The 11070-nt window shown below is 32.3% G+C and overlaps 1 protein-coding gene across 14 annotated transcripts in view; it reads right to left on the bottom strand.

The window, feature by feature from the left end:
- Nucleotides 1-364: 364 nt before the first annotated feature.
- The window catches only part of LOC132748391 (agrin-like), a 232091-nt gene continuing 221385 nt past the window's right edge, over nucleotides 365-11070 (bottom strand). For 13 of the 14 annotated variants that reach the window (XM_060737983.1, XM_060737982.1, XM_060737977.1 and 10 more), the window contains 12 exons: nucleotides 10496-10635; nucleotides 9908-10015; nucleotides 9275-9409; nucleotides 8515-8637; nucleotides 6879-6996; nucleotides 6329-6440; nucleotides 5688-5804; nucleotides 4758-4944; nucleotides 3785-3884; nucleotides 2568-2804; nucleotides 1805-1908; nucleotides 365-967 (listed from right to left, as the gene is read on the bottom strand). In XM_060737983.1, coding sequence (XP_060593966.1) covers nucleotides 816-967; nucleotides 1805-1908; nucleotides 2568-2804; nucleotides 3785-3884; nucleotides 4758-4944; nucleotides 5688-5804; nucleotides 6329-6440; nucleotides 6879-6996; nucleotides 8515-8637; nucleotides 9275-9409; nucleotides 9908-10015; nucleotides 10496-10635 — 1633 coding nt within the window. In that variant the 3' untranslated portion in view covers nucleotides 365-815. The remainder of the gene's footprint in view (nucleotides 968-1804; nucleotides 1909-2567; nucleotides 2805-3784; nucleotides 3885-4757; nucleotides 4945-5687; nucleotides 5805-6328; nucleotides 6441-6878; nucleotides 6997-8514; nucleotides 8638-9274; nucleotides 9410-9907; nucleotides 10016-10495; nucleotides 10636-11070) is intronic. The other variant, XM_060737978.1, reaches the window with a different exon arrangement.

The following is an 11070-nucleotide window of genomic DNA, read 5'->3' as shown; positions in this document are numbered from 1 at the left end:
ATTATTTCTAGGAAGGGTGCACCTCCATGCATCATTTCAAGGAGGGGTGCACCTCCATGCATCATTTCAAGGAGGGGTGCACCTCTGTGCATTATTTCAAGGAAGATTTTGGTAGTCTAGTAAGCATTTTTTCATGCATGAGCGCAATACAATGGGCAAGTTCATTCAACCACCTCCTATAAGCTGACGTAAAATAAAACGGATTGCTTCTCCAATGAAAAGAACCTGAAGTTACCAGTGGGATGACCAGGCTCAATGTTACCGAGTCTGCAACATTTTAAATTTTGTCGGTATGGAATTTCTTTAGGGATTCTTATTTTCTCTATTCTACAGTTGTGAGAGAGGGAAATTGAACAATAAGGTCACAATGTATATATAAATCTATATTTACATACATAATTTGCAATCTTTAACACATGCACTGGACTCATTCTTTTGAACATACCCACCGGTACAAAAAAGTAAAATAGGCCTAACTATAAAACAAAGAAACAGCACAGGTTATTGTTGACTCAGACATAGAACTTATTTACTAAGTATATCAGTCCATCTCTGGTCAATTGCTAACAAAAAACAATCAAAACTGTAACAGATAGTGGCATAAAAATCTAGTTTAAGTTATGTTTGTGTCTGTCATATTCATCTCTCATTCTCTCTTACTCACTCCTTCGAAATTTGCTCTTTGTTCAGAAAGACTTTTGTCACATGTACACACTCTTGCCACAACCTTTTAGGATATATAAATATTCAACATTGATTGATTTTAAAAATATGATGACTTATGTATCGCGAATGATCATCGTGAAAACCTCATGCTATAAGTGACAAAACTCCATAGTACTTCCAAGACCGTTTCTGTGATCATACAGATGTAAAGGTTTGTCAAGAATAAACACAAACCCTAGACAGCCTTTAAAACCTTTGTAATAGTCTTGAGGCAATCCTGTAGGCAGATCTCGCCGACCACCTGAAAATAGAAACAATGTTTCTGATATGTTAAAATCTAGAAAAATAAGTTCCCTCGAAAGCAAGGAAAACATATTTTAAAATTGCTAATTCAGGATCGGTTTGGTTTATACAGAAATTATTTTAGTTAGATTGTGTAGGAAGCTATAAGTTTATAGACACACTTTCGAATCCGTTCCTGGAACCAACCAGTACTGAGCAATGTGTGTAAAGTTTCTTGCTCAAGGAAACAACGACTTGCCCCTGACGGGGTTTGAACTCATGTGGATAGCGATAATTAGATTACTAGTCCGACGCGTTAACCACTCGGCCATGCCTCCACTCAGGTTTGGTTGACTATCTACATGAGATTACAGAAAGTGCAACATAACAGTCTTAGATATGCCACAGAAAACTAGTACAATTAAGAACACGAATTACAAAATCTTATCCCTTTATACTAACCATCAATAAATTTTCAAAAAAGAACTACAGGAAAATCAAAAGATTCCAGTTGTACTGAGCACCTTTTACTATTCTAATAGAATTTCAGACAATACAAATTTAATGGTAAAATGAATAACATACACCATAAATGTACCAATGATAATTAAAACTTAATACATGATTTTGAAGTGTGACAAGTGTCATCGAGTCAGAGTTATTGAAAAAAAACAAACAACAACAATGTACGAAAAAGATGTTTTTGTTGAAGCCATAATTATACGTACAGAAACCAAAAGCAATATTTAGTGATTTAGAAAACTGAAAACATTTTATTTAATATTTTTTACACAAACCCATCAGTCTCTTCAACTAAAAATTGAAATCTTCCATTGAGAATTAAATAATATAGTACCTATCCAAAGCATGCCATCTGTATCAAGTTGTGTGGCCCCTGAATCTGATGTTGTAGTTATCATAGGTTCTTTATCAACCTGTAACCTGCCTTCTCTATGGTCCCTGAAATAAAATATTATTTTCATTGTATTTTCGTGTCTTTCTTTATTCTAAAAGATATTTCATAGAACATGTGTTCAAAGGATGATATTCCTAAATATCAATAATGCAAAACAGATTGAAGGAAAGTTTTACATGTACATGTACTGATTAGGAGACAAATACATTTTTCTTGTTTAAATTGTGAATCTTTTTAGAAAAAAAAACAAATAAAATCCCTGAGGAGCGCCCATTAAGATGAAGCAGGCTCAGTTTGACTTAGGTGTACTGGAAAGGCCAATTTTCTGCCCCAAATTTAATGTTTCGACTTACAAAATAAACAGACAAAACATTTTGGCAAAGGAAGACTAAATTTTTGGGACCTAAGTTAATTCATATTTGTTTTCTATCTGCATTTAAAAAGGGAACATATATTCAATAAAAAAAAGGAAGGGTTTAAATATTTTCTTAGGTTTTTATAAAAAAGTATATTTTTTCCCATGCCTAAAAAAACCCCGTAAACTTTTTCTAAGGCTTTCCCTTTACTTAAAGGTGGAAAAAGTTTACCCTACCCATTTTTAACTACATGACGACTAGCCTGGAAGTGTTTTCAAATTTCTTATATCTCAGATAAATTACTTTTTTACACTAACCTTGGAATTCAAATAAAAAAAGGCACTCACCTTTCTGCATGCACAGTATGCCATTCACCGTCACTGACAAACACTGACGATCTTGCCCGTAGAAGGTTATTTAATGACTGTTTGCCAAGGTTGTAACTCAGCTCAACATAACCATCACTAATAACAAGAGCTATATAGTCACTCACAGTTGGTCCTTGACCTTGGAATATAAGAAGCCCAGCCAACTGATGTGTACGGAATCGAAATTGGTATTTGTTTACCTTCTGTGCTGGTTGACTGAAATAAAATCAAAGGTAATATAAGGTCATTTTATTTCATCTAGAGCTGGTTTGCACTGTTCTTTAATAAATATTAATACACAATTGGTGTTAAAGCTGCATGCCTCCAGATGAGTCAAACTATTTTAATAAAATCAAATTTGAGAAATATGTTCTAAGATTTTAGGAAAAGTTAAATGATTTTAGATTCAAGTAATATTTTACATGTCATGTGCAATTAATGACTGATTTTTCAGTATCAACAACTATATTTCTACCACGTTACTTACGCAGTAACGGCTATTTATGCATATTTTGACCACTTTTTGTTAATTAACTTGGGTTGTAAGTGCCACTGATAATGCAATGCGTAAATTGCTTCTTTTTGATTAAATCACAATATTTTATATTCAAATATATTTTCAAAATCTTTATAAAATTTGCATGAACCTGGAGACATGCTGAGTTAATACAAACACTATCATTTTGATTATGATCTTATTGTTAACTGACAACTTAATTGTTACGGTATTTGAAAACAGCCTGTAAAAGTTAATTGACTATTATCACTTTCAATAAAAAAATTCTGTAAAGGAATCATGTTAGAATGGGAAATAACTGGTTAAAAAAACATACAAGATTTAACCCAGGATGATTGCCTCAAGTAATGAAAACTAGATTGTAATGCCTTTTTTTTGTTGGGTGTAAGTTGTACACACTCTTATGGTCATAACAAGGGTTGACCCAAAAACTGTTGTAAGTCCTTTACTTCATTTAAGTTACAGCAATTTTGCGATTAACCCTTGATATGGTGACTTTTCAGATTTACTTGTGGAGGAAGACCTTCAGCGTCCCTAATATTTCATTATTTCAGGCATGAGCTTGCATCTAAGAGTAGAATCACTTGAACTGACTAAAACTTAGTGTGTGTTTTCAAACGTTTTCAATATCTTAAAGTATTCTATTGATTGTAAACTGAATATTAAAAATCTTATGTACCTTGACATGATCTCATTATAATACTGGAGATATGTTTCTGTGTTAAATCTCACAGGTCGACTAGTTTCCAAATTTTCCGCCACTGCAACGGAAACAAAAGCTGTAGATAAAAAAAAATCCTCATGTCTTATATATAAGATGAATGAATTATGAAAGTAAACATCAAATCCGAAATTATTTCACAATTTGAATCAAAAGGCCTAAGTACTAAAAGAAGGCAATATTTGGATTTTTAATAAAGCTTATTGGTCAATATTTAAAAGTTCTCACTTTACTAACTATAGTTTCTTACAGAGAAAACAAGTTAAAATGAAATCTTTCGAAAAGCTTCAACTCAATTCTGGCCTACTCTTCAAAGGGACTATGTCACGCTCCACTACTTTACTGATCAGTTGGATATTTCATTTTTAGGTCAGACGATGCTTTTGTAGATATTTAAAATAACTATTATGTATAAAGCAATATTTTTTAAGAAAGGTAAACCAATGATTTGTAATTAGTGTTCCTTTATGAATTGTCAAAAATGATACTTTTTTAAAGAAACTGATTACTTTGCAAATATTTGAATCATCAACAAGCATTATTATGTGTGTCACTGGTGTTTTCTCTCTCTTAATTGTGAAGAGGAATTAACCTCTTGATTTTGATGCACCCCTCCAACCAATTTAAATTTGTTAATGCTTACTAATGAACACTTACTTATCTATAATGTTTTGAAATATTTGACTGATAGTTAACTGAGCTTTACCAAAGTATTGTGTTACGATTCATTTGAAATAATGCAATCCCTCCGGACAAAAAAATATACCCTGAATTGCTTTAAATCTCTTTAGCTTAGCTCTGGTATTATTGTTTGAAAATTATAAACTGTGAAAAAATTAACAAAAATGTATCAAAATCAGGAAAAAATATTTGAAGTTTTAAATCTGACTGCACAAAGTATAAATAAGCCAAATGAATATAAGGTACTAACCTTTCTCACATAACTGTCCAATAAATCGCTTCGGACATTTACAGTCAACTTTGTCCAGATTTGGTATACACACACCACCATTCAAACAAGGGTTCATACGGCATGGTGGGCCAGTGTACTGCGATACGTGCAACGTCTCTAAAGCTGAACTAATTGGTTCCTCAATCAACTTTCCATTGATATAAATCTAGAAATAGTATAAAAATGTTTTCATATTTTGACCTTCGTTGTTGTTGTCAATTTTATAATGAGGAATGCAGCTGGTCACATCAGCATGAAGCATGGTAAATGTTTTATATTGCATTTTTTCTGTACTACTGGAGGAATAAGACCTGGCACATCCTTTTGTGCATCTTAAGAGACATGAATCTGCATCCGATATACAAGGGCGATCTTAAAATTAATGTAAATCCAAAAATTGAGTAGGCAGCAGTAAGGAGAGAAAGTGGTACTTTTAGTCGTGAATACCACTACAGATGAAGTCAATTTAAATGAACTGTACTGTTGTTCTAATTCTAGCTATATCACTATTTTATCAATGTGACTTAAAAACATGTAAAATTCACCCGTAATATGTTATTACCATTTTGTACATAAAATCTACTTTTTGGTTTACGTGGTTCTGTATCTGTATAAATGGTCATAATGTATACCAACAATCTATGATGAGCATTTGAATTTTAAAATCTACCATACAATACTGACAAAGAGCCTTTTTTAATATTTTAGCATTCTTTACTGTATACTTTGACATTTTAAATTATTCTTTAAGGTTTCCATTTTGTACTATTTCAGATATATTCATTAATTTTGGGTAATGAAAGTAAAGGCAATCTTTTTACAACAAGATGGTTATTGCTATAACATTGTAAACCACCTCTGACAGGAAACAACCATATCACTATAGTTTATAGGAACAGTTTATCTTACCCTCTGTATAACACCCCTGAATCTGTCTGTTATATGTGATCCTGTAGGCAAATCTCTCTTATCTTTAAAACCTCCCACATACAGACTACCAGTAAATTGTAGCCCAGTAAGATGTCCCTGAAATGCATACAAACTATATTAAATCTTTCACAATTTATTGATACCAAACAGGAAATGGTATGTGGTTTATTCTATATTTTATTCTGTTGTCATGTTTACAAACTGAGCAGTGGGCAGGTGGTTCACCTTTCTGCCTTCGGCCCAGGGATCGCAAGTTTAAGCCATACTTGTGTCACAACCAAGTTTTATCATACAAAACTAGAATGTGATAATCACTGATTGTATAAGTTTTGAATTATTTCAAAAAAGACTGTAAAAGTTGCTTCAACCATCATTAGTTCAGTCTGTAGTTGCTAAGTGATAAGCTACAGCTTCATATTTAACTGAAAATGAATATTTTCTATCTTCATTTTTTCTCAGCTTTTTTGACAGACCAAAACCACAAGTGGTGAAAACAAATATTAAGTTCATCATTACAATCAATAACATCAGTATCATAATGTCCATCCTCAATACTTGTTAAGATATTATAATTGTTATCAATTAATATTCCATTAATATGCTTGTTATTATGGCTATACCTGAGAAGAACCTTTGTCAGGAAGGCCATCATCTATGATCAACTCTGCATCTTTTGCTGTCCTCTTTACAGACACCTTGTGCCATTTATCTAACTTCAGTCTATCTGTGCTCCTGATATATCAGACAATTAAAATGAAGTAAATAACATTTCAAAGCCAAAGTGTAAATTAAAGTTTGTGTACTTTCTATATTACAAAAGGAGCAACAAAGAACTTCTATCCATTTTATTTATACAAAGCATGGAAATATTGGAACAACTATTTAAGCAAATAACATCATGGCACCTTCAAAAAACAACTTGTTTTGATGAATAATGTAATTGTACCTTCATTAAAAATATAATCAAATAACATTTTAGAAAATCACTCATTGGTGTATTTGTTACATACATATGTAACTTTTTCACTAAGGAATGCCAATACGATATCTTCAGATACATTGGAATAGAAAACAACATGATGGCACCTTAAGAAAATCAACTCCTTGACTAATTTAAGAAATATTCAAAGATAAACATATATAATTTATAGTTTATATAAATAACATTACCTAATTACAACAGGATCATCTCCAAGGTCAAATCTGAGCTCTACATATCTATCATCAATGTTTAAAGACAGGAAATCGCCTTGGCCACCAAGGTACTGACTTGCATATAACAACATACCTGAAGTAAATGCAATAAATATCAGTGTGTGAAACATGAAAATAATATTTATACATTAACTACATTGCTCTTTGAAGCTGTTCATTATAGTGACTCAAGGACATAAGACTGATAACAAGTGTCATATGGCAATTCTTGCAAGATTTATAGGTGGAGAATAATCTTATAATGTCCCTTCTAGCATTATTTCATGCATATATATAGGGACAGAGAAGAATTACTAAACTTCCTTAAGCTTGCTTCATATATTTCTCACATATAAGAAAGATATGTCCTTGGTTGGATTTGAACTCTGCCATGGTGGGTAAGTGATTCATGGTTCGTTACCATTACCACCTTTTTTCACAGGCCCCACATTTGAACAATGAAAGAATAACTTTCACAGGTGTGTGACTATATAATAAATAATTATGTAAGTGGTCAAAGGTTTTTCTGTTGTTTTTTTATTACATGTATTATTATTTTAAATTACTAAATATGTAATTGTGGTTATCATTAATAAAGATATACAGTGTAACTTCCGAATTCCGGAACTTCTGAAATCCGGAAACTTCTAAATACCGAACAATTTTTTCGGTCCCGATTTTTTCCCTTCTATTTTCTATTAATATAATACTTCTGAATTCCGGAACTTCTAAATTCTGAATTCCGGACGATATTTTCGAAAAATTAGAGTCAAGTCAATGCAATTTTACCTCCAAAAACCGGAAATATCCAAAGGTGTGAAATACATTGTAAACCCTGCAGGAAGATTTAATAGATCTCCCTATCGATTGTTTACTAATTAGCGGTGACCGTGTAATTTGACACTCGTTAAAATCACAAACTGTGAAATTGTATGTTTGAAGTGATGCGGTTAATCAAAGTAATTTACGGCGGTCAGTTAATTTGAAGTGTTTATTAGCGGATTAAATGACAATTAATTGGACAATGTATGCATCAAAAGTCTTTAGGGATTTTATAGCATTTGATGTAATAATTAGTTAACTAGCATCGGACGATATGTAAGTTTATGCAATTAACAACATTTCTACAAACTGATAGAAATTCCGAAGCATTTGCAAGTAAGATAAAAATGTATTCTTTTTATTCACATCTTTATCTTGATTAAAAGACTATTATATATGATATTACAGTAAAGGCCACTTCTTCCTTGACATTTAGTGATATTAAGTGGCTTAGTCTTGTCCGCATTATCATAAACCTCTGAATTCCGGAAACCTCTGAAATCCGAACTTTTTGACAAGTCCCATGGGTGTTCGGTTTTCGGAAGTTACACTGTATAAAGGAAATTTCTTTGTTTTACCTGAATATGCTATATATCACACCACTGAGAAGTGAAGAAATTGCAATGTTTTCATGAGTGTGTACCACAAGTGAAAATGTGGATATTTCAGATTTTCTTATGTCGTTGTGGATAACATACTGTTGATGATATGTTAATTTTATCATCACATCTCATGCATAAAGCTCAGTAATATCTCACTGGTTAGCATAAATTAAATTAGATATACTTACCATTAGAAGATTTAGTTAAGAACCAAATATCTATACTAGTTTGTTCAGACAGATTATCAGATATTGGCAGCACCAGGAAGGAATCTCCACCAAACTCTGGCACCTCTATCTCCGCTAGTTTCTCTGCAATATACAGCTTGACATTAACATTCTGAATAAAATGGCATGGATTTTGTAGGTCATTTCCAATTGGAGGCAGTTATTTTCTATGCCAATCCATACCATTATATAACATATGTACTATATAATGTCTATAAAATGGTATGATAATTAAAAAGATAAAAATAGAAAAATTTTTTATTGTACAGTTAACTTAAGCAGGAGCAGATTTTAGCCTGTTTGCTTAAGACTATTGTAAAATTGGCATCAGGCAAGGAAGCCTTGTAAATAAATAGTGCATTTAAATTACACATTCTTATACATTTTTAGGTTAAATTGTAATGTAGTTTTATTAAATTTGGCAAAGTCATGATGGATTATATTTCTATGCAAAATTGTTATTTATTCTATATTGGTTCATAAAACATTATCAGTAGAAATACTTCTAATTCATTGTAGTATAAAGAAACAGAATATGTTGTATTGTTGGGATTTAAGCCACACTGAAACAGTAATGGTCAAATGGTGACTTTCCAGCTTTATTGTCTGAGGAAGACCTCAAGTGTTCCTCTATGCATTATTTAAGGCACACGCTGGCACCTGAGTAGAACCTATGACATTCTGTAAGCTATATTTTAGCCTTTTCGTCCCAAACACATACCATACTCGCAGTATTGCCCTTCTCTACTTTCTGGACAATGACACAAGATCTCTCCAGTATCCGCCAGGCTGCATGTAGCACTTGGGTGGCATGGTGAATTTGTGCAAATATCTATAGGCTCCTCACAATTTGATCCTGAAAAGATAAATATCAGATTCTCTGAATAACAAGAAAACAAACAAAAATGCCTAAATCAGAATTTTGAACTATTTAATGGCTAGATACAGCACTTTCAGTATACAGTCATGCAATTTGGCACAATCAAGCTTTTTTACCAGTCTCTATACTTTGAGTTACTTAAATATAGTTCATTTGTTGTATGTGGTTAATTATAGCAGATTCCTTCATATTTTAGGTCATATAACAGGAGTCATTCCAGTAAACATATTTCCTATATCACTAAACCAATAATTACCAATTTCTCATTAAGTGACAAATGTGGTAACTAATCCTACATGATTTCTGAATCATTGGTAATAGAACTCATATTCATCATGTCATATTTCTTCACATTATTACTAATAGCTTTCCAATGGTGAGCCCCCCTCCCCTCCCCCCCCCCCCCAAAAAAAAAAATAACAATGAACATGACAAAAATTTGAGGGTGAAAGGGTTCTAAATTTCATAACGTACCTTTGTAGCCTTTGAAACAGAGACATTGGTAAATCTCTTTGTTTAGCATTATACAGGTGGCCCCATTCAAACATGGCATACTGCCGCAAGGATTCTCTTCACAGGGTCCTGCAATGAAAATATCTTGATGCAGATATTGTCACATCATTCATAGATTCTCTACCGTATACATTTCATCAAATGAAGGACATCCAATCCAATTTCAATTTGTACCAGGAACATCATGATCATAAAATCATAATCATGGTACATTATTATGTTTACTAAAACAAAATGAAACAATCAAATGGCAGAAATTAGTTTAACTTCATGTGCATGTTAGTCAACTTTATAGCTTAAAAATAAAGTTATTCATTCACCATTTGAACTCTGCATCAAATAATTGATGTCCTTTCATTGAAACACTGCTCCTCTGACAATGACTAATGCTGTGCCTTTACTATTAGTAACACAGCCATGTATATATAATTATCCAGTTTCACAAAAAGGGACATAAATGATTGAAATTATTTTTTTGTCAAAACATTTTCATAAGAATGGAAAATCAAACACCCTTAATGTTTATACTAACCAATACTATCCACTTACCAACATCTAAACCATCTACTATTTGAGTAGAGGAACTGGGATATTGCAGGTTAAATATTCTTGCCATGTCCATATGCCCAGCCGTCAGCTTTTCTACACAACCGACAAATCCTTGGTTCACCCCAACTTTCTCAGAGACACTGAAACGAGATCAGTTTAGTTTTGCTATGTTGTTGTAAATGAGCAAGATAGACATTTTGTTCTTTTGCAGAGCAGCTGATGAACATTTTTCAGTACCTTAGTGCCAAATGGTTTTTAGAGTTTTTTATGACAGACAAGTTTACTGTTACACAAAGCCCTCATTCTATGAGAGAGAAAAAAATGATAGTGACAGTAATGGTAAAAGTTATAATAATTTCTCATACTGGTAAAAACAACTAAATTAAATATCATTTTTCGGCAAAATTTCAAAAAATGTACAGTACTAACTGAATAGAGAATTTCAGTGCAGACCATGATCACATGGCACATCTTACTATTAAATGGTATATTTTGCAAAATGCATTTACCAGACACATACCTTGTTTTTTTTTTAATCATTAGCAGTTGTTAATCATGCTGATGGCAATTTGATA

The sequence above is a fragment of the Ruditapes philippinarum genome, unplaced genomic scaffold (genome assembly GCF_026571515.1).
Source record: "Ruditapes philippinarum isolate M1 unplaced genomic scaffold, ASM2657151v2 ctg1310_1_1_1_1, whole genome shotgun sequence".
NCBI lineage: Eukaryota > Metazoa > Mollusca > Bivalvia > Venerida > Veneridae > Ruditapes > Ruditapes philippinarum.
Note: the sequence above shows the minus strand (reverse complement) of the source record. Positions and strands in the feature narration are given on the sequence as shown.